Raw genomic sequence first — 24116 nt, 5'->3', positions numbered from 1 at the left:
ACGACTGTGAGCCCCACGTGGGACAACCTGATCACCTTGTAGCCTCCCCAGTGCTTAGAACAGGGTTTCTTTTAGACTGTGAGCCCACTGTTGGGTAGGGACTGTCTCTATATGTTGCCAACTTGTACTTCCCCAGCGCTTAGTACAGTGCTCTGCACACAGTAAGCGCTCAATAAATAGGATTGATTGATTGATTGATTGATTGAATGAATGAATGAATGAATGGATGAATGAATGAATGAATGGCCAGCCCGCCACGCCGCCTCAGCTTCCGCCCTGACAGGGACCCCGCGCATGCGCCCCGGGCCCGCCCGCCCCCTCCCTCGCGGTTTCCCGCGACTGCAGTTTCGCGGCTCTTTGGGCGCCCCCGGCCCGGCCGCGCCCTGATTGGCTCCTTTGAAAGTCTACGAGGCTCGGGATTGGTGGAGCCGCGGGGCCTTGAGCGCGGCGAGTTTGAAACCGGCCCCACTCGGCGCTGCCCTGTGCTGCCGCGGCCGCTGCGGACCGGGGCCGGGCCCAGCCGAGCCCAGCCGAGTCCAGCCGAACCCACCCGAATCGAGCCGAACCCACCCGAACCGAGCCGAACCCAGGCGAGCCGCCGCGGCCCTCTCCTCCTCCGGTAACAAGGCCTGTCTCCCCCCTTCTAGACTGTAAGCCCCTTGTTGGGTAGGGACCGTCTCTATCTGTTACCGACTTGTACTTTCCAAGCGCTTAGTACAGTGCTCAGCACCCAGTAAGCGCCCAATAAATAATTCTATTCTGACGGTACTGACGCCTGTCTACTTGTTCTGTTGTCTGCCTCCCCCTTATAATAATAATAATGTTGGTATTTGTTAAGCGCTTACCAGGTGCAAAGCACTGTTCTAAGCGCTGGGGTAGATACAAGGTAATCAGGTTGTCCCACGGGGGGCTCACAGTCTTCATCCCCATTTTACAGATGAGGGAACTGAGGCCCAGAGAAGTGAAGTGACTTGCCCAAAGTCACACAGCTGACAAGTGGGGGAGCCGGGATTTGAACCCACGACCCCTGATTCCCAACCCCGGGCACTTTCCATTGAGCCACACTGCTCCTCACTATCAATCAATCGTATTTATCGAGCGCTTACTGTGTGCAGAGCACTGTACTAAGCGCTTGAGAAGTACAAGTTGGCAACATATAGGGATTTGAACCCACAACCTCTTGCCTCCAAAGCCCGGGCTCTTTCCACTGAGCCACGCTGCTTCTCTTCTAGACTGTGAGCCCGTTGTTGGGTAGGGATTGTCTCTATCTGTTGCCGATTTGTAGTTACCAAGCGCTTAGTACAGTGCTCTGCACACAGTAAGCGCCCCATAAATACGATTGAATGAGTGAAGGCCGGCCTGGACTCCCGGCCTCCCGCGCCGAGGGACAGAAGGCCCGGTTGGCGGGGGAGGAGGAAGCCACTCGCCCTAATTCAATCGTATTTATTGAGCGCTGACTGTCCCGGGCAATCAATCAATCAATCAATCGTATTTATTGAGCTCTTACTGTGTGCAGAGCACTGTACTAGGCGCTTGGGAAGTATAAGTCAGCAACAGATAGAGACGGTCCCTACCCAATAACAGGCTCACAGTCTAGAAATCGGGCCATCCAGCAATCTTGGCTATTTATTGAGCCCTCCCTAAGTGCAGAGAATTGCACTCAGCGCTTTGGAGACTAATCAGTCGTACGCATCGAACGCTTACTGGGTGCAGAACACTGGGCTGAGCGCTTGGGAGAGGAATCCATCGGATTTATCGAGAGCTGACCAGGGGCTCTTCCTCTAGAGAAGCAGTGTGGCTCAGTGGAAAGAACCCGGGCTTGGGAGTCAGAGGTCATGGGTTCAAATCCCGGCTCCGCCAATTGTCAGCTGTGTGACTTTGGGCAAGTCACTTAACTTCCAGCGCTTAGAACAGTGCTTTGCACATAGTAAGCGCTTAACAAATACCATTATTATTATTATTCTCTGTGCCTCAGTTACTTCATGTGTAAAACGGGGATTAAGACTGTGAGCACCCCGGGGGACAACCTGATCACCTTGTAACCTGTCCAGCGCTTAGAGCAGGGCTTTGCACATAGCAAGCGCTTAATAAATGCCATAATTATTATTATTATTATTATTAGACTGTGAGCCCATTTGGGTAGGGATGCTCTCTGTTGCCGAATTGTTCTTTCCAAGCGCTCAGTCCAGTGCTCTGCACACAGCAAGCGCTCAATAAATGCGAATGAATGAATGCTTCTGGGAGCAGAGCACTGTACTAAGCCCTTGGGAGAGTAATTGTTCCTATTTATGGAGCACTTACTAGGTGCAGAGTGCTGTACTCTGCGCTTAGGAGACTAATCCCTTGTACGTATTGAGCGCTTACTGGGTGCAGAACACTGGACTAAACGGTTGGGAGAGCAATCGGTCGTATTTATCGGCAGCCTATTCATTCATTCAATTGTATTGAGCTCTTACTGTGTGCAGAGCACTGTACTAAGCGCTTGGGAAGTGCAAGTCGACAACATGTAGAGACGGTCCCTACCCAACAACGGGCTCACAGTCTAGAAGGGGGAGGCAGACAACAAAACAAAATCAGAGTGCTGTACTAAGCGCTTGGGAGAATAATCAATTGTATGAATTGAGGGCTTCTGGGTGCAGAGCACTGGACTATGCCCTCGGGAGAGTAATTCTTTGTATTGAGAATTTACTGGGTGCAGAGTGCTGTACTAAGTACTTAGGAGAATAATCAGTGTGGGTATTGAGCGCTTATTGGGTGCAGAACCCTGGACTAAGCACTTGGGAGAGTAATCGATCATATGTATTGATAGTTTATTGGGTGCAGAGCACTGTGCTTGGGAGAATAACCAATCGTATATATTGAGCGCTTACTGGGTGAGAAGCACTGTACTAAGCTCTTGGGGAGAATAAGCTCGTTATGGGCAGGGAATGTGTCCGATGTTTTAATGTATTCTCCCAAGCACTTAAAACGGGGCTTGCACACAGTAAGCGCTCAATAAATACGATGGAATGAATGAATAATCAATCCATCAGATTTATTGAGCGCTTACTGTATGCAGAGCACTGTACTAAGGGCTCGGGAGAATAATCAGTCGTATGGATCGAGCCCTTACGGTGTATTGTGCTGTACTAAGCGCTTGGGAGAGTACAATATAATAGTGTTTATACGCATTCCCTGCCCACCCGGACCTTAGAGGCTAGAGGGGGTGCTGTACATTAATGTAAATCAATAAACTATGGGTATCAATCAATGATGTCTATTGAGCACCTACTATGAGCGCAGCATTGTAATGAACGCTTGGAAGAGTGTATAACCCAACAGAATCAGCAGGCTCATCCCTTACTCATGAGGAGGTTGTGGTCTGGATGCACGGGTGGGGGGGCTTGTCCCCCTCCTTGCAGGGGAAGGGGTGGTTGGGGAATTCACTGTCTATTATATTGTACTTCCCCAAGTGCTTAATACAGTGCCTAGCACACACTATGTGCTCAATAAACATTATTATTATATTAATAACAATAATAACAACGTCCATGCATGTGGGAAAGTGATCTTTTTCTTTAGGATGTCACCCACTGGGAACAGCATGGAAGAGATGGGGAAGTGGAACTCTTGCCTGTCCCCTGAGTTTTATCCTGGGACTCCTACTCAATAGCTCCTCTGACCTCCAAATCAATCAATGATATTCATTGAGCGCTTACTACGGGCAGAGCACTGTACCAAGCACTTGGGAGAGTACAGGACAACAGAATTAGTGGATACATCCCTGCCCATAACAAGCTTACAGTCTGGAGGGAGAGATAGACATTATCATACATAATTTATAACCTCCCCCCCCAACCTTGTGCTGACAGACATGCATGACTCGCAATGTACCTCATGTCAGGCCTTAAAGATCATTTTTAGCTAGTCTACTGCGAGGAAGGTGATTAGCTTGTTTTCCGGCCAGATAATTCTCCTGCAAGAATGTAACCGAGAGCTGGAGAAGGAAACCCAGAGGTTACTGGAGGATTTGATGATCACTGTTTTGAAATTGGGTCAGAAGTGTAAAGTGTGAGTGTGTGTTAGCTCTTAGTTTTCCAAGGGGAGTGTATTGAAAACCATAAATTAGCTCCAAAACTTTGCTTGTAACCCGAGATTTATAATTCTGTGAAGTTCTTCTGTCTAAAACACAAAATGTGGGCAGTGCTACTCTCTCCCCCCATTCACTATACTGGATTGTGGTAGCTGAAATTATATTTTGCTTTTTCCCTTGTGACAGTGAGAGCAATGGCATAGTGTAAGTGGTAAAAGCCAAATAGTGACTTTCATTCCAGTTCATCTGTAGTCTAAGGATTTTTGGAGCACTTGAATACTTTTGTGCTTTTGCAGTTAACAATCAAGGGCATTTACTGCTTAGTACAGTGGTCTGCTCACAGAAAGCATGCAATAAATGTGATTTTGTTGAGTGCTACAGTGTGAAGATTATTGTACTAAAGAATTGGGAGACTTTTACCCTCAAGGAGCTTACACAGTCCAGTCTGTGTGTGTGTGTATTATACTTGGGTAACTAATTGTCAGTAGTAGTATTGGCTTGCTGGGTGTTAATAAGTAGTAGTAATAGTATTAAGGACAAGTCACCATAGTAGTAATGGTAGCAATGTACTAAGCACTTGGGAAGTACAAAATACATTCCCTGCCACAAGGAGTTTACAGTCTATTGGGAGAGACAGGCACAGAAACCATCTTTTATTACCCAAGCTTCCTTCTCTTTTGTTCTAAAAGAGATATTCCCAACTCTCAATAAACTACTTTTTCTCTTAATATTTTGATTTTTTTAGGAGACAATAAAGGGAACATGTATAGTGATAATGTAGTGGGAAGCATTAAATTCATATTATCCTTGTACATGGAAACTGTGTAAAGATAAAGTTTTCTAACTGAATAGAGAGAGGGCTACAGAGGGTAATGAATAGTGCTTAATGAGCACATTCTGTACACTGAAGACTGTGTTGAGCACTTGGGGAAGCATAATAAAATTAGCAGCCATGATCCCTGCCCTAAAGGAATTTTGCAAACTTGCAGTGATCCTTCATCTAAATTTAGTAAAGCTAATATTGAGGAAAATTTTTTTTGTACTTTTGTTTGAATTTGAGTGAGCAAGGGGAGGGGGGTGGTGAGTGTTTGGAAAATGGGAGGTACTTCACCTTCAATATTTAAGAGTACTTGCACCGTGCAGAACATGAGGCACACCTGGCCCTCTAGGAGCTCAGTGATGAATTAAAATTAAAGTCTGCTTTCAGTGCAAGAATAACAGCAATAATTCAGTAGCTCTTTTTGGCTTTCATATTTGTGAGAAGGATATCAATTTTCCATTCTCCATTTCAGGGGTCGTCTTTGAAAAAACCATGGACGACTATACAAAGATAGAGAAAATTGGTGAAGGTGAGTACAATCCTATCAAATATTTTTTCCAATTGGTATAACTACATGTAAACAGGACAGGGGGAGTGAATTCTGGGCAATGGAGATGTGGTTATAGGTTCTTTTTATGATATTTGTTAAGTACTTACTCTGTCAGAGCTCTGTTCTCAGCTCTGGGGTAGCCACAGATTAATCAGGTCAGACACAGTCCCTGTCCCACGTGGGGCTCATAGTGTAAGTAGGAGGGAGAACAGGTATTGAATCCCTATTTTGCAGTTGAGGGAACTGAGGCCCAGAGGAAGTTTAGTGACTTGCCCAAGGTCACACAGCAGGCAAGTGGCGGAGCTGAGATTAGACTCCCTTGACTAGCTACTTGACTAGCTAGTATAACTTTACCTCTTATAGAACATGTTGGATAGTGGCTTAAATCCATATGTGCTCATCTTGTTACAATTGAGTACTTACTATGGTGAACTGTACTCCATGTTACTCAAGAGGTACCCAAATCTCTAGAAGAATTACTTGGGAATGCTGCTTTTCTTCCGATACTGCATTGGGGATTGGTGAAAACTGCCCAGAACTAAAAGTCAGGAGAATTGGGTTCAAGTACCAGCCATTGTGCAGATTGCTGTGCTTATCATTGACCTACTATGTCAAGCCGTTTAACCACTCTGGGCCTCAGTTTCCTCATCTGTGAAATAGGGTTAAAATAGATTGTGATCCCTGCGTTGGGCAGGGACTCTGTCCAATCTCATAACCTTGTATCTACTCTTAGTGCTTGGCAAATAGTGAGTGTCTAATGCATTCCTAATTATTATTTAGCCATTCTAGTTTTATTTGGAGATCAGTAAGCACTTAGTAAATATTATTGCTACTACTATTTCTGTTTAGTAGTAATAAAGGATGTTCCAAAGGAAAAATGTTTCCAAAGAAATTCCTGAAACCACTGATAGGTAGATACTGGCTCTTTAGGAGTTGCTTTTGGGAATGGTCTGAAGCAGTTTGGGTTTTCAAAGTGAAATATATGAAGGTGATCTGATATTTACTGAATCAAAATGCTTAGTTGCATAAATGTTCAGATGAAATTATTAAAATGAAATTCCTTGCATTAATTTCACTTTATCACAGTTCAGTGGCACAGATTTTAAAACCTTAGACTGGAGTTGAGGTGTAATGTGTGCATATTAAGTTTTTCATTTACCAGTGAAAACTGAAAGTGAGGGATGGGGAGGAAGATTGTAGAATAGATTGTAAAACTGCTAGATTGTAAATTCCTTGGGGGTAGGGAACCCTGTCTACCAACTCTGTTATATCATAATCAGTCCTATTTATTGGAGTGCTTACTGTATGGAAAGCACTGTACTAAGCACTTGGGAGAGTATAATGTAAGAGTTGGTAGACACATTCCCTGCCCACAGGGATCTTACAGGCTACAGGGGAGACAGAAATTAATATGGAAAAATAGATTACAGATACTGGTGTGGTGGGTGGAGCCCGGGCCTGGGAATCGGAAGGGCTTAGGTTCAAATTCCAGCTCCACCACTTACCTGCCGTGTGACCCTGGGCAAGTCACTTCACTTCTTCTCTGTGGCTCAGTAACCTCATCTGTAAAATGGGGATTGTGAGCCCTGTGTGTGACAGGGACTCTGTGCAAACCCAATTTGCTTGTATTCCCCCACAGCGTTTAGTACAGTGCCTGGCACATAGTAAGCGCTTAACAAATACCATAATAATAATTATCATTAGATATGCGGTGGGGTGAATAAAGGATGCAAATCCAAGTGTAAGGGCAACACAAAGGAGTAGGAGAAGAGGAAATGAAGGCTTAGTCACTGCTGTATTTTTCTAAGCACTTAATATCATGCTGTGTACAGAGTAAGCTCTTTATATTTTTGATATTTTTTTTTCCTTTATTGGTATTCATTAAGTTCTAGGCACTGGGGTAGATACAAGTTAATTAGTTTGGGCACAGTCCCTGTTCTGCATGGGGCTCCCAGTCTAAGTAGGAGGGAGAGGAGGAGAACTGAGGCTCAGAGAAATTAAGTGATTTGCCCAAGGTCACACAGCAAGCATTTGGCAAAGCCAGGATTAGAACCCAGGTCTTCTGACTCCCAGGCCCATTCCATTTCCACTAGGCCATGCTGCTTTTCATTGGTTGAATGTGAAAGAGGTAAGGATGGAACTGGAGGTAATATAGGTTGTCATCTACCAGATACACCAAGGTGTTGAAAACAACAGGCCAGCAGCCCAGATAGGCAGTGTGGAGTCCTGTTGTAGGTGGTACTATAGGCTGTTGATTTCTAGTTTTAGGAAGATAACTCCCCAGTAAATACTTAAAAAGGGCACTTATAAGACTGTGGATCGAAAGTCTCACTGGATTCAAGAAATGCATCAATCGGTTTGTGATCATAATTATAGTTTCACATTTTTGAGCTAAGCATTTGTCATTCCCTTTGTTTCAGGTACCTATGGGGTGGTGTATAAAGGCCGACACAAAACCACTGGTCAAGTGGTGGCTATGAAGAAAATCCGACTAGAGAGTGAGGAGGAAGGGGTCCCCAGTACTGCAATTCGAGAAATATCTCTTTTGAAAGAGCTTCGTCATCCAAATATAGTATGGTACGTACACAGTCCTTATGGATGCAAAATGACCTTCCTGGTTCTTCCCTCGGAAAATTTCAAATAAGACTTTGAAACATCTTAGGCATGCCTGGGCAGATTCGAGAATGTGGGGCCTCCTGGGTGTATCAGGCTAAAAAGCAGCAGGGGGGAGGGTGATCCAGTTGCGGTGCTGCTGTGGGGAGTCCTGCTGAGTCACGGGGGCTTCTTGGCTGGAAAGCATCTGGGCCACTGGTTCGTACCCAGGGCGGCAGGGTCTTTGAAGACACCTGTGCAGTGGTGGGTCCCTAGTGCCAGCTCCAGAGATGGGGGCAAGGGAGACAGAGGGCCACCCTTTGTAGGACCCCGGAGCGGGACTGGAGGAGCTGCCCAGCCCCAGTGAAAGCCTGGGAAATGTCACCGGTATTCTCTCCCTCTGCTGCTTAGCTTAACTGCTGGGCGGAGCTAGAGTCTGCCCTTGTATTCCAATCCGGCACCCGTGGGGGCGAGTGTGGGCTTGGGAGTCAGAGGACCTGGGTTCTAATTCCAGATTTGCCAAATGCTTGCTATGTGACCTTGGGCAAGTCACTCAACTTCTCTGTCCCTCAGTTCTCCTCTTCTCCCTCCTACTTAAACTGTAAGCCCCTTTAGCGTTTCAGCCCCTTCCGTGACCTACACACACCCCCCGCCTTTGGTGGCTCAGGTTTGGCTGGCATCCCCAGTGCTTGCTGATGGCGGAGGGGGGGGAACGTCCAGCCCAGCCAGGTTGGAGAACCCCCAGATCCCTGCAACATCTGAATAACCCCTGCTGTGTCCTTCCTTGCTTACAGCCTGAGGCTCTGTGATCCTAATGAGTGTCAAACCCTTCTGTAGAGTGTAGCTGTGGTAGCTAAAGAGAAGACAAAAGGACAAAGCCAAAGAGTGAATTAATCATTGGTAGTCATTGCACACTTACTGTGTGCAATGCACTGTACTAAGTGCTTGGGAGAGTACAGTGTAACAGAATTGGTAGTCACGTTCCCAGCTCACAATTTTCTTGTTTTTGTTACGGTATTTGTCAAGCCCTGGGGTAGGAACAAGTTTATCAGGTTGGACACAGTCTAAAAAGGAGGGAATAAGATTTAATCCCCATTTTCAGCTGAGGGAAGTGAGGCACACAGAAGTGACGAGCCCCAAGGTCCCACAGCAACAATTGGCAGAGCCAGGATTAGAACCCAGGTCCTCTGACTCCCAGGCCCATGGTCCTTCCATTAGACCACACTGCTTCCCTAGACATTAATATAAATTACGGATATATATGTAAGTGCTGTGGGGCTGAGGGACGGTGAATACAGGGGGCAAAACCGAGTGCAAAGACAACACAAAGCAATGGGAGAAGTGGAAATGAGAGCCTTTATCAGAAATCCTGTTTTGGATATTAATTAGGTCTTATCATATTTGAATACATTTCCTTAAGTTACCTTTCAGGTTGTGGGTAGGAAATGTCTGTTTATTTGTGATATTGTACTCTCCCAAGCACCTTGTACAGTGCTCTGCACACAGTAAGAGCCCAAATGCAATTGGCTGACTTAAAAAAAAAAAAACAATTTTCTGGGAGTCGATGATATCTGAATTTTCCTCTAGCAACGGTTCCTTTCCATATTTTACAAGTTCAACTTACACCTTTTTGTTTTAAGTAGATATAGGATTATCTTTATGAAAAGGCAAAACCACAGATGCGTTTTTAATAGAGAAATTTTCACAGCCTCAAAATGCTTGATGAAACATGAACAAGAAAGTTCTTTGTAGAAGTGTGGGGGATTAGGTCTTGCTTTCATTTACCAGGCTTGGGTTTTAATTTTCAAAAATTACTTTGCTCTTTAGTCTTCAAGATGTGCTTATGCAAGATGCCAGACTGTACTTAATCTTTGAATTCCTTTCCATGGATCTCAAGAAATATTTGGATTCTATCCCTCCTGGCCAGTATATGGATTCTTCTCTGGTTAAGGTATGGGTAAATTGCTTACTAATAGCCCTAGAAACCTCTTTGTAAGCATTTAACTAGCTCATTGATTCAAAAGATCAGATTGCAGTGCTAATTCTGTTATAGCATGCAGATTCTATCTTATACGTAATTTCGTTGGATTACTTCATGGGTAATAATGGGCTCGTATTTTTTCTAGAGAAGTTTCTAGAATGGTAGTTCTGGAATAGTTTGCCGTGACTACACCTCCTAAGACATTGAAGTAATATCTTATTCAGAAAAATTTTCAGTGAGAGCATTAATTTTGAGTATTTTTTTGGTGGCTATCCTTGAGAACCCTTTCTCGAGACAGCACGATACATGGAATCACATAGACATTTTAGGTCGCTGAAAAAGTTAGATCTAGTAGCTAACCCTTAAGGCCAAGCTTTTACTTTGCTGCATTTAAGATGGCATCATGTCAAGTCGCAATCTATTTTGCGATAGCTTTTCCGAATGAGGGCCTGTGATGAGGTTAGGAAGCTGAAGCTAGGGAAGCAAAGCGTCAGGAATAATGCTGTGAGCTGATAGGTGCAAGAATACGTCTTTTAGGCTTCTCTTCCGGAAGTGAGGATTTGAGGTATAGGGATTGAAGGAGTTGTCTGGCAGGGTACGATAGGTGAGCTCTGTTGCTCCTGTCACTTGAGGGTGAAGGAATCGATTCTAGTGGTGGTGCTTTGCACTGAACTGCCCCCATCTCATCCCTGCCAGCGTTGTGACTCCTGGGGCACAGGGTGCAACAGCGAATCGGCGAGGCAAGGTGTGGCACCCAGTTTAGTGCGCATGGCGGGACCCATCTTACTGCAGTCTTGGCTGCCCAAGCGAGCTGGCCACTTTTCAGGATTCTCCCTGGTCCTGTCCCCATGGCCGAGTGCAGGCATCGTGCCAGCAGACAATCCATCACTTTCAGACCAGTTACTCAGAACTCAGATTGCTTGGCAGGTTATTAGTTCAGAGAAAATTTAGGAAGGGAACTAAGGAGCTCTGGAATAGGGTTGTTAGTCTGGAGCCCAGATAAATCAGTCGTTGGTGTCTTGAGCATCTACCGAGTGCGGGACATGGAACTAAAAAGTTGGGATGATACAACAGAAGCAGCGCTCATGTTCCTTGCCTCAAAGGGGCTTGGTTGTAGATGTTTGGGGTTTAAATCTGGGCAATATCTCTGGGGTTTGTAGTTCCCGTAGGCACACCCAGATTTTAGCCAAATACTATTGCTGCAGTTTTGCTGCTGTGATACTTACTAAAGACCAAAATCTTTCTTGGTCTGAGGGGAGCTGAAGCAGCTAAGAGGAGTAGAGTATGGACCACTGGCCACCCTCATAATATTAATTGTGGTCTTTAAATGATCACTATGCACTAGGCACTGGGATATATACAGGATAGTCAGGTCGGACACAGTCCCGGTCACACAGGACGCTCACAGAGTAAGAGGGAGGATGAATAGGTATTCGATCTCCATTTACAGAGGAGAAAACCGAGGCACAGAAGTTAAATTACCTGCCCAGAGTTACACAAGGCAAGTGGCAGAGCTGGGTTTAGAACCCAGGCCCCCGATGTCCTACAATCCTGTGCTCTATTTGCTAGGCCATGCTGCTTCCCTGAATTCATCAATCAACAGATTTGAGTGTCTACTATGTGTGCATAGTTCTTGCCTAATATACTTGGAGGGTTCAATACAGTAAATAGACGTGAACCTTGCCCACAAGAAGCTCATAAGCAGGGGAGTCCGACTTCCAAATAATTTCTCGATCAGAGTTCATTCGGCTTTACTAAAGTTTAGCCAGCCATTTTAGTCCCCAGACTGTGCAGGGTTCTACCGAGAAGGACACAAGAAGGCTACATTATTGTATGGAGCCTGAATTATTTGATAAATCCCAAGTTCCAAAGAGAAAACCCAGTGGACAAGCCAGTAAATGTGGTATGTTGGAAACGTTGCCAGTTGTGGCCTGTTTGGCGGGGGGGAGGGTGTAATTGTTTAAACCTCTTTGAATGATTTAAATAGTTCCTAAGGGCCTTCTTGAAAGAAAAAGTTACCATCAGACTTAGCTTTTTTATTTCTAATCTTTCTCTTCTCTAGAGTTATTTGTACCAAATCCTACAAGGTATTGTGTTCTGTCACTCAAGAAGAGTTCTTCACAGAGATTTAAAACCCCAGAACTTGTTAATCGATGATAAAGGAGTAATCAAGTTGGCAGACTTTGGACTTGCGCGAGCCTTTGGAATCCCCATAAGGGTTTACACACACGAGGTGAGAAAATTGTTTTCTTGTATTTATGCTAGAGTCGAGGCATTTGTGTTGATTTATCAGAAAACAAGAAACACCCTTTTGGTATCACAGGAAATTTTCCATCCAATCAGTGGTATTTATTGAACGCTTATTGTGTGCAGGGCCCTCTTTTATAATTTGTTCAGTAAGAACAAAGATAAAATAACACATTTTTAGCATATCTGTAAAGCTAAGAATTTGACATTTTCAGTGTTCTTTCAAATGCCCAAGAGTCTCTGAGATTTGTTATGGCTTTTTTTTTTTGATACAGCAAATAAAAGAAAACAAAGCTCATCAAAGCATAAAATGAAAGATGAGAATTTGCACTATTTGGTTATGAAGTTCAATTTTGGAAACCTTATGTTATCTGGAGGGTAGGTAATATGACCTGGGTTGAAACTCTGCCCCTACAGATTCAACTAGGAGAGAGAAATGGGGGTGGTTATAATACAGTTTTTAGTGCTAAGGTTATTTCTGTCCCTGTGTATCAATGTTATAATGAATCTCTCATTCAGTTTTTGCTACAGGTAGTTCCATTTCTCACGTTTTGGTATGACTTTGTACTTATCCAAATTGCTGAATTTTGTGTGTCTGGCAGGTAGTTACCCTTTGGTACAGATCTCCGGAAGTGTTGCTAGGATCTGCTCGCTATTCGACTCCTGTAGATATATGGAGCATAGGCACAATATTTGCTGAATTAGCAACCAAGAAACCACTCTTCCATGGGGATTCTGAGATTGATCAGCTGTTCAGAATTTTCAGGTATCTATTCAGTTTTCATTGGATTTAAAAAACAACTGAATATTTGAAACATCAAGTTTGCAAGAAACCCTTGTCAAAAGCAGAATTTTTTTGACATTTACATGGGCTACACTTAAACTCACTTAAAAGTGTTTGATTTGTTATGTACTATAGGGCTTTGGGTACCCCCAATAATGATGTATGGCCAGAGGTGGAATCTTTGCAAGATTATAAGAACACATTTCCCAAGTGGAAACCAGGGAGCTTGACAACCCATGTCAAAAACTTGGATGAAAATGGAATAGACTTGCTCTCGGTAAGTGTCTTCCCAAACTTGAGGTATTCCTAAATGGATTGAATTGTGTATTAGATTCTTTTGAAACACACACCAGACACAAGGCCTGAATCTATCTGTGCTTCCATTTCCTCATCTGTAAAATGGGGATTACATTCTTGTTCTCTCTGTTTTAGATTGTGAGGCAGGAACCATTTGATCTGATTAACATATATCTACACAGTGCTTAGCGTAGAGCTTGTCCCGTAGTAAGCATTTAGCAAATAACATAATCATCATTAGCTATGGCCATAAGTTGGGACATTGAAATCTTGAAATCTTGTTCTGTGAAGCATTGTTTCGGGACATGGTTTTAGGTGTACATTCCAAGAGAAGTAAATTCTTGCCAGTTGCAGAAATACCTTTTTGGATTCAGTCAGCATGTTTGAACAGGTTGGTTGCTGAGCTGAACACCTGGATGGAGTGTGGACTTGATGTCTTGAAGCCCCAAATGATTCTAGCTTCACTTACAGGTGGAATGCACTTGAACCCTGGAGGATGTTGGGAGTTGTGGACTCCAGCATATCACTGAAATATCCCATCCCATGTTGGGCTCAGTTGCTAAAGGATACATTTTAAATATTGCCTTAGCATTAGGTGGGCAAAAAAAGAGGGTTGATCCTTTTTTAAGATAACATACTGAAGTTTGCTTGTGGGTGTAGGTGTAACTGAAGAGGCCAGTGAAGAACTGACAAGGTGCTGTCAGGTTTGCTGCATGTGGAATTGGATTTTTGCTTGTATCTGACTCCTGAGCCTCTGAAAGCTTCTGCTCAAAAAGATTTCTTGATTAGTGGGCCATAGTGGTCCTCTAGACTGAGATCCTGAACTCTGTTGTAGTGTCCCAAGCGCTTAGTACAGTGCTCAGGACACAGGAAGTGCTCAGATACATTTTTTTTTTCTGCCTCAGTTCTTTCCCAGCTGTGATGGCTATTTTCTGAGCCCGCATTTTGCCATGTACTTAAAATATTTCCTCTCAACCTTGACGTTCGATTTGCTCCCCTCTCAGAATCCCTTGTAAAAGCTGTTGGCTTTCCTTTCTGTGAAACTTCCCCTTCTCCCATGGCTTCCCAGCGAGCAACATGTTTCCACATTAAGCAGACTTATTTTAAAAAAACGTTGGTTTTGATTCAATTTGTAGAGCCCTCAGCTGAAGGTGATGAGGTCATAGGGAGAAAAGGTGGTCCTCAATACAGTAAAGCAGGTCTACTTGTAAATGATCAGGGGAGGGAGAGAACTGCTTGGAATCGAATGCTTCTTTGTCTTCACTGGGGAATAGAAAAGGGATTGCACAATTTCAGTAGCTGCTGGACCCAGCAGGACTGTGGAACTGGTTTTGATGGGGTAGAAAAGGAAGATTCTGGGATTGATTTCTATCAAACATTCTTCCCTTGTAAAGATTCTTGAAAAGAAGTTTGTCTTTAGATTCTAATACAGAATCATGAGCAGGGAAGATTCATGCATATTATAAAATATCCAATCAATACTGTTTACTTTGCATAGAACACTGTTCTAAGTGCTTGGAACACTACAATTCGTAATCCCTTTTCTGCAGTTTAAGTTTATAGTCTAGGAAGGAGACCAACACTAAAATAAATTACTGGTAAGGGAAACAACCGAATGTAAGGGCATGTATCTAAGTGTTGTGTGGGGGCGGAGTGAGTATGTGTGTAAATGCTTAGGTGAGGAGACTAGATGCATGGATAAGACAGTAGGGAGGGGAAATAAGATGGGAACGATGTAAGTTTATTCTCACAACAAAATTATCAAAAATCATAGTTATGTATTTTTCCAAAATGTGACATATAGTTCATTCATTTGTATTTATTGAGCACTTACTATGTGCAAAACATTGTACTAAGCTCTTGGGAGAGTACAGTATAACAGACACACTCCTTGCCCACAACAAACTTGCCCAGAGTCTAGAGTGAGCATAGTACAGTAATTTTTGTAGGGTGTGAGTATGGATTCTATATTCTTAGCCTGCCACTTCCTTCCCTCAAGATCACAAAAAATGGACTGAGTTGAGGTTTTGGTTCGTTGCTTCTTTTGAGCAGTTACTCTCATACATTTGAAACCTTTGTTGTCTAGAGCCCCATGTGGGACAACCTGATTACCTTGTATCCCCCCCAGCGTTTAGAACAGTGCTTGGCACATAGTACTTAACCAATGCCATTATTATAATTATTTAGAGGCTTCAGTCTTTGTTTCTGTAAAACACTAACAGTTTAGTCATTGTTTTATAAGAGATTATCAACCCAAAAGGTATTTAATTTTAAAATAAATATTTATTGCCCTGGAAATGAAATATAGCTGTTCCACTAGTGTAATGTTTCTTCCTAATGTTGGTTCTGGGGACTTTTGTGTAGTAGTCTTGGGAGAGAAAAATCATGAGGGCTTAGGAAAAGGATATGTCAAAGGAAGGGAAGATGATTAGGTTGAATTAAGGAAATTTTCTTGAAGCAATGCTAGATGTCAAGCATGAAGAAATATACATCTAAAGGAAACGGATTGCAGTTTTTAGGCACCCAATTGATTTAGTGCAGAAAAACTTACAATCTCTGACCCAAAACATTCTGTCTTTTTAGCTTTCTGGATCAATCAGTCAATGGTGTTTATTGAACTCTTAATTAACTAAGCATTTGGGAGAGGAAAATACAATTCGTAGACAGTCTCTGCCCAGAAGGAGCTCTTACAGTCCAGCCAGGGAGACAGGCATTAAAATATATTACGGCAAAGGAAATCAAATGAGTATAGGGATCTGTACATTAAGTGCTGGGGTTTGGGATAAGTACCTAAGGGCTTAAAGGGTGGGATTAATACCTGGGTGTGGCAGGGGTGGATAGGATGGGGGAGAGGGAGAACATAGTCTATCAGTGAAGCCATCCTGGAGGAGTCATGATTTTATTAAAGATGGGGAGAGTGCTGGCCTGTCATATGCAGGGGAGAGGGTGTGAGCAAAGGGACGATAAAAGGTGAGACGAGAACGAGTGACAGTGAGTAAGTTGGTGTTAAGGAGTGAAGTGTTTTAGGCTGGGGTGTAGTGGGAGCGGAACAGGGCTAATTGAGAGAGCTGATTGCCTTGAATCTGAGGCTGAGGAATTTCTGCCTGATGCAGAAGTGAATAGGCAACCATTGGAGTCACCGTTCTTGCATTTATGATTTTCTTATATAATGGTGTGTGCAGGTTCTCTGGACCAGGGTTGCCTGCTTTTTATTTGGAGCTTGGGGTAATATTGGGGAAGCTCTAGGGGTGGTGCCTTTATTATTAGAGAAGAAACATGGCTTAGTGGAAAGAGCACGGGCTAGGGAGTCAGAGGATCTGGGTTCTAATTCCGATTCCACCACTGTCTGCGACTTTGGGCAAGCCATTTAACTTCTCTACGCCTCAGTTACCTCATCTGTAAAATGGGGATTAAGACTGTGAGCCCTACGTGGGACAGCCTGCTCTTAGAACAGCTTTTAGAACAGTGCTTGGCAAATAGTAAGCACTTTAACAAATACCATAATAAGAGTGCTAGCAATAGCTCCTTCTCCTCTTCCCTTATTCTTGTTGTCTCTCTTCGTTGTGAAATTGTACTTTCCAAGCACTTACTGTATGCAGAGCACTGTACTAAGCGCTCAGTAAATACGACTGATTGATCAGGCCTTCATTAGCATTTCAAAGAATAATAATAATTATGGTATTTGTTCTAAGCAATGTTCTAAGCGCTGGGGTAGATACAAGGTAATCAGATTGTCCCATTTGGGTCATAGAGTTTTAATCCCCATTTTACAGATGAGGTAAATTAGGCACAGAGAAGTTAAGTAGCTTGCCCAAGGTCACACAGCAGACAAGTGGAGGAGTAGGAATTAGAATCCAGGTCCTCTGACTCCCAAGCCTGTGCTCTATTTGCTCTGTTTTAGCCTCACCACGTGTCAATTTTGATTTTATAAAACTAGTTCCCTTGATACTAGCTCTGGGGGTGTGGGCAGTGGTGAATGTGGTCTTCAGGAGAATCAATCATTTGTATTGTTATTGAGCGCTTACTATGTTTCAGAGCACTGTACTAAGTACTTGGGAGAGTACAGTATAAAAGAGTTGGTAGACATATTCCCTGCCTATAACAAAATTATAGTCTAAAGGGAGAGGCATATGTTTGTACATATTTATTACTCTATTTTACTTGTACATATCTATTCTATTTATTTTATTTTGTTAATATGTTTTGTTTTGTTTTCTGTCTCCCCCTTCTAGACTGTGAGCCCACTGTTGGGTAGGAACCATCTCTATATGTTGCCAACTTGTACTTCCCAAGTGCTTAGTACAGTGCTCTGCACACAGTAAGCGCTCAGTAAATACGATTGATTGATTGATTAAAAAAATACGTTGTGGATAGGTACATAAGTGCTGCGGGGCAGAGGGAAAGGTGAATAAAGCGGACAAATGCAAGGGCAACACAGAATGGTGTGGGAGAAAAGGAAATGAGGGCCTAGTAGGGAGAGGCCCCTTAAAGGATGTGCCTTCAATAAGGCTTTGATGGTGGGGGGTGTGATCTTCTGTCAGACAAGATGGGGGAGGGCATTCCAGGCCAGAAGCAGGACTTGGGTAAGATAGGTGAGATCAAGGTACAGTGAGTACTGCATTGGGAGGGAGAGAGAAAAGGTGGGGGGCAGATAGTGGAGTGGCAGAGGCGAGGATAGATAATTTGATTTATCAGGTGGGGTCACCAGGGAGGGGTCCCTTTTCAAGCAACTGTATTTGAGTGCTTCCTGTGTGCAGAGCACTGTACTAAGAGCTTTGGAGTTCATTCATTCGTTCAGTCATATTTATTGAGCGCTTACTGTGTGCAAAACACTTTACTAAGCGCATGGGAAGTACAAGTCAGCAACATATAGAGACGGTCCCTACCCAACAACAGGCTCACAGTCTAGACTCACCCTACGAATCCCCATTTTAGTTCAGGAGCTTACAGTCTAGAAGTTAACTATCCTCTCTTGCAACTTCTGATGCAATAAAATCTATTCATGTAGCTATATAACTCATCTATAATTTATGTAGTACACAATTCTGGGGAAGTTTGGTGGAAAAAAAACCAACAGGGTGTCGAACCTCAGTTAAGGAAACATTTCCCCATTTATAACCTGGTTACTAGGGGAAAATTGGTTTTAGCTTACAGCTTTTGACTTGTACAATTTTCAGCAATGTGGTGTGTCATAAATCTAAAGACTGGCTGCAGTTAGTTGACAAAATAGATGAATTGTTTTTAGATTCATTCATTCAATCATATTTATTGAGCACTTACTGTGTGCAGAGCATTGTACTAAGTGCCTGGGAGAGTACAATATAACAGACAAATTCCCTGCCCACAACGAGCTTATAGTCTAGGTTGGGGGACAGACATTAATACAAATAAATAAATTATGTACATAAGTGCTGTGGGTCTGGGAGGGGAGATAAATAATAATGAATAAAGGGAGCAAGTCAGGGCTATAGAGAAGAGAGTAGAAGAGGAAGGGGGGGGCTTACTTAGGGAAGGTCTCTTGGAGGAGATGTGTCTTTGATAAGTTTTGAAGCAGGGAAGAGTAATTGTCTTCAGGATTAGAGGAGGGAGGACAGGTCCAGGGGTCAGCGGTGAGACAGGTGAGATCAAGGCACAGTGATATGGGTACCGTTAGAGGAGTGAACTGTAGAGGCTGGGTTGTAGTAGGAGAATAACGAGGTGAGGAAGGAGGGGGAAAGGTGATTGAGTGCTTTAAAGCTAAGGATGAGGAGTTTTTGTTTGTGGAGATGGATGGACAATCACTGGAGTTTCTTGAGGAATGGGGAACATGTCCTTAACGTTTTTGTAGAAAAATGATCTGGACAGCCAAGTGAAGTATGGATTGGAGTGGGGAGAGACAGGAGGCTGGGAAATCAGCAAGGAGACTGATAGCGTAATCATGGTGGGAGAGGATAGGTGATTGGATTAACATGGTAGCAGTTTGGATGGAGAAGAAAGGGAAAGGATGTTGTGAAGGTGGAAATGACAGGATTTAATGATGGATGGTCTCCTGTAGGAAAATATGGAAAGGTAGCAAAGAGCTAGAAACTGAATAATGCTAATTATCATGTGTATATCGATCATTTTCAAGGGCTTGGATTCTCTACCAGAGTCTTCTAGGACAGGAAGGGATTAGTATCATAAACTACCTCCCTATCAATTTTGTACCAGATCCCTTGACTAAATTCATGCCTGAGGCATTCACAGCCTCTACTAAGAACCATTAAGCGCTTACTGTGTGCCAGGCACTGTACTAAGCTCTGGGATAGATGTAAGCTAGTCAGGTTGGACAGAGTTCATATCCCACATGGGGCTCCCCCATCTTATTCTGCGTTTTACAGATAACTGAGGCACAGAGAACTTGAGACTTGCCCAAGGTCACACAACAGAGAAGTGGCAGAGCTGGGATTAGAACCCAGGTCCTTCTGACTCCCAGGGCTGTGCTCTATCCACTAGGCCATGCTGTGTCACTTATTTTCTATTGTTTTCTTTACAAATGTGAAGACCTTACGATGACTGCCATTTCAGCTTATACAGATGCCTATTGATGGCCATTACTTCCTATTCATTTTATAATAAAAAACAACAACCAAATACATCAAAACTGAAATTTTCTTGAAACCTGGGCAAAACAGAAGCAAATATGTTGATCTTTGCAAGCTTCTTGAGGGCAGACATCTGCATCTATCAACTGAATTGTACCCTCCCGAGTGCTCAGTACAGTGCTCTTCACACACTAAGCACTCAGTAAATACCTATGATTGAAGTTCTAATAAAAGCAAAATCTAATTTGAACAATATGTGTAATCTTTATATTATTTCATTGTCATATTGAGCACTTACTGTGTGCAAAGCACTGTACTAAATGCTTGATACCAAAATGGGTGTCCACCTCTTGTTTAAGGTTCAAGTTGCCAGGTGATAGTAAGTGGGGGAGTCAGCAGAAAGGGTACCTTAGTTTCCCTGCACCATGCCATCCTACAAACACTGTCAGAATGGGCTGATCTGGGGTAAGAGTTAGATGGAACTTGAAAATAAGGGAATCTCAGATGAGACTTGGTTTATAGTGCAATATGGTTCTGCACAGGAATATTTAATACTTTTTAGAGGTTGCTTCAATCAGATAAACAGCATTAGGTAGGAACACCCTACTACTATACACTGTGGCTCATTAGCATCAAAGGGAACAAAATCACAACTGTTTACAGTTCACTCTGGTTTCCTTGAAATGGTTTGAAATTGGTCCCCTATATGATGCCAATGAAGATCAGATAGCGTAGGTTAACTTTTTCTTTTTCTGCAACCTTCTTGAATTTCACCTGATATGGCAGAAGTTGTGCTACTTCTATTGCTTTCAAACCATCTTTGCTTGAGCTCCCGTCTTCTGGTGAAACAGTGGTTGATGCAACTCTTTGACACTTCAGAGGGCTTGCAGGAGCATAGCTTCGGTTTAGGACTGCTTGTATAAGGATACTTTTTTCTAATTAATTTTTCTTTAAACAGTCTGACATCTATCAATAGAATTTACTTCGTGCCTGTTGTGCAGATCGCTGAAGTTGGGCTAGTACAATAGAGTTAATAGACCATCCCCAACTTTGAGGTTTTGGTCTAGCAGGGGAGGTAGACTCTAAACTAATTTACAGGTTGGAGGAAGAAGAGAAATGGATATGTGAGTGCTTAAGTAATTGATCAATCACATTTATAGAGTTTAGTGTTTCATAATACAGTTTGCTGTGAGTCCGTAGTTGATGATGATGGTAGTCAGTGCAGAAGTGTTGAGGTAGTAAGGAGATTTGATAAATAGACTGAATATGGCCTAGTGGATAGAGCACACACCTGGGAGTCAGAAGGACCCGGGTTCTATTTCCGGCTCCACCACTTGTCTGCTGTGTGACCTTGGGCAAGTCACTTTACTTCTCTTTGCCTCAGTTATCTCATCTGTAAAATGGGGTTTAAGAATGTGAGCCTCAAGTGGGACATGGATTGTGTCCAACCTGATTAGCTTGCATCTACCCCAGCACTTAGAACAGTGCCTGTCCCAAAGTAAGCCCTTAACAAATATGATTAAAAAAAAAATGAGAGTTTAATGAGAGGTTGGAGTCACCACATTGCCTTCTTCCTTGAAGGGGCAAGTCCTCTGCTAGGACCTTGCCTTCCCCGTCTCCTTCCTTTTCTTTTTCCCACAATAATTAGAATAAAAAGTTGGCAGCCCATGGGTCAGTGAAAATAATGACCCATTGCTAGAAGTCTAGCATAGCATGGGAATGAAGGGTTTAGGGTCCAGGAAGAGGTAAATAGGAGGAGCATTTAAAATTCTGATGAAACCAGATTGTGTTCTAGTTTACATTTTCTAGTTTTGATCTCCAAGCAAAATAAAATGCTATGACAAAACGAAGGCCCCTGCCCCTAGTAGTTTTTTTGTTGTTCTTGTTGCTATAGAGCACTTTTAGTGAGGGGAGAGAATGAGACATTAAATTTCTTCAAATACAAATTTAGGGCATTTGGTGTTAGAGCATAAATGATTAGCCATTTCTCTTTCCAAAGATTAAACTAACTTAATGATGGTTTGATAGAAATAAATTTGACACTTGACAGGTATAAACATGCGATTGGATAGGTGTGTAAAATTTCATGGTGCATTTCTTAATTTTATTGCTAGATTTTGTGAGTAACCACAAATTTCCTTTTTTCTCTTCCAGAAAATGTTAGTTTATGATCCTGCAAAGCGAATTACTGGCAAAATGGCATTGAATCATCCGTACTTTAACGATTTGGACAAATTTAACCTTCCATCCAGTCAAATAAAGAAGTTCTAGCGCTCTCCCACAATGTTTAAGTATGTTTATCAAGAATGAACAGTCACATTTTACTATTAACTCTGTTGTGTGTTTTTTTGTATATGTCTCTTCTCTGTTGTAAAATGGAATCTGTACTTTGTCTTCTGATTTCAAATGTGTCCTTTAACATGTAAATATAATAGATTTAAATACAATGACGTTGTATATGTAGAACTCACTATTACTGCTGTTTTTGTTTCTTTAAAAAAATACTTTAAATCCAGTTTTCTAAATGTTTAACTTTAAAATCCAGCATTGATGTGCAGGGTGAAGGGAAAACTGAGCCAATTTATGTAATCAACACTCTTCTGGAATCTTGCATATTTGAGCTGTTACAAATTAAGGGCTGCAAATCAAATTCAACTTTCATGTCATTAATTTCTTTATAACCCACTAGTGGGTATTATGTGTTTGGAAGTTTATTGCCACTTCCTGCAACAGTGTCAGATTTAAAATATTACTTTCTGAATCATTAACCGTAGCAGGTGGAAGGGGGCCCATGGAAGAACTTATTAATGTTACTGCAAAAATAAAAATGTATAAGTTCCAATTGTGGGTTGAGATTGTATTTGAGTACTTAAATACCACTAAAAAAAGTGTGCAAAAGAGCAAAAAGATTGTCAGCAACTGTAACCCAAAACATCCGCAATATTGCTGCCCAACTGGACTTTTCCATTGCCTATCTGGCAGCTTTCGTTATAAAATAATTAATATTGATAATGGTATTTAAGCACTTACTCTGTCAAGCACTGTTCTAAGCACTGGGACAGATACAAGATAATCAGGTCCCACATGGGACTCACAGTCTAAGTTGGAGAGAGAACGGATATTGAATTTCCATTTTGCAAATGTGGGAACTGAGGCACAGAGAAATGAAGTGACTTGCCCAAGGTCACACAGCAGACTAGTGGTAGAACTTGGATTAGAATGCAAATCCTCTGACTCTCAGGTCTGTGCTCTGTCCACTAGGTTATGCCAAAGATAAAAACGCCTTTGTCAAATACATTAATAATACAAAAGTGAGGATGTGTTTAAGTTCTCAGATTGCATTTTAGCATAATTTTGGTGCCTTTTAATGGAACAGCATGGCCTATACTGTGAGCCCCATGTGAGTCATGGGCTATGTCCAACCTGATTAGTTTCTATCTACCCCAGCACTTAGTACAGTGCCTGGCATGTAGTAAGTCCTTAACATATATAATTTTAAAAAATGTAGCAAGTATGATTGGTTTTCAGAAACCCTGCCTGGTGCAGAAGTTTGATCAGTTCCTGTCCTTTTTGCCCCAAGACCGGAGAGGGCTAGTAGCAACAGAGAGCCAGGATGCTACTTGGCTATCTCTGGCCCTCTGAAGGACACCTCCCAACTTTGTCAACTGTTCAGGCCTAGGGTGACTTCAAACGTAGCCTTGGGGCTCAGTGGAGGCCCATGAAGAGAGAACTGTGTTTTGTTTTTTGTTTGTTTTTTTTACTTTTTGGTAGTAAAGTGGTATTTAATGGATGCAGCGTGCTGTACCAAGTGCCTAGGAGATTACAATTTAATAGGTTTAGAAGATTCCTGCCCATAAGCAGCTCACAGTCTAGAAGGATGAGGCCATAGTGGTTACCTCGACTTGTGTTTTCTATTTATCTGTTCATTGTCAAATAGTTCATTGCCTCTCTAGCGAAAATTGGTGGCAAGATTGTTATCTTGCCGGTAAAAATATTTGGTATTGGCTGGTATGTAAAACTGTTTTTTGTTTTTTGTTTTTTCAGTCAGCCCAGAATGCTGTGGTGATTCCATAAAATAGTTCATTATTGTCTACATGTTTACTGTCTACAGCCCATTAACAAACAGTACTTCTCAATTGTTTCAGTACTTAAATAGTGCTTGACACATATTAAGCTCTTAACAAATACTAATTATTATTAATAATTGTTT

At 42.5% G+C, this 24116-nt stretch overlaps 1 protein-coding gene across 2 annotated transcripts; it reads left to right on the top strand.

Annotated features, from left to right (window-relative positions):
* Positions 1-478: 478 nt before the first annotated feature.
* On the top strand, positions 479-22184 carry CDK1 (cyclin dependent kinase 1). 2 transcript variants are annotated; one of them, XM_038744024.1, is made up of 8 exons: positions 479-590; positions 5365-5421; positions 7863-8019; positions 9862-9985; positions 12078-12248; positions 12865-13028; positions 13182-13323; positions 22061-22184. In XM_038744024.1, the coding sequence occupies exons 2-8, from the start codon at positions 5385-5387 to the stop codon at positions 22175-22177; spliced, it is 912 nt and encodes a 303-aa protein (XP_038599952.1). In that variant the 5' UTR covers positions 479-590; positions 5365-5384; the 3' UTR covers positions 22178-22184. The 2 variants fall into 2 exon arrangements, with proteins under 2 accessions (XP_038599952.1, XP_038599951.1); XM_038744023.1 differs by having other exon boundaries at positions 479-619.
* The last annotated feature ends 1932 nt before the right edge of the window (positions 22185-24116 follow it).

The sequence above is a fragment of the Tachyglossus aculeatus genome, chromosome 3 (genome assembly GCF_015852505.1).
Source record: "Tachyglossus aculeatus isolate mTacAcu1 chromosome 3, mTacAcu1.pri, whole genome shotgun sequence".
Lineage (NCBI taxonomy): Eukaryota > Metazoa > Chordata > Mammalia > Monotremata > Tachyglossidae > Tachyglossus > Tachyglossus aculeatus.
Note: the sequence above shows the minus strand (reverse complement) of the source record. Positions and strands in the feature narration are given on the sequence as shown.

Bases quoted from the DNA above. Each gene is read 5' to 3' on its own strand.
- CDK1 (XM_038744024.1), top strand. From the start codon at position 5,385: ATGGACGACTATACAAAGATAGAGAAAATTGGTGAAG. The intron at 5,422-7,862 runs GTGAGTACAATC...CCTTTGTTTCAG, and splicing joins GATAGAGAAAATTGGTGAAG to GTACCTATGGGGTGGTGTAT. The intron at 12,249-12,864 runs GTGAGAAAATTG...TGTGTCTGGCAG, and splicing joins TAAGGGTTTACACACACGAG to GTAGTTACCCTTTGGTACAG.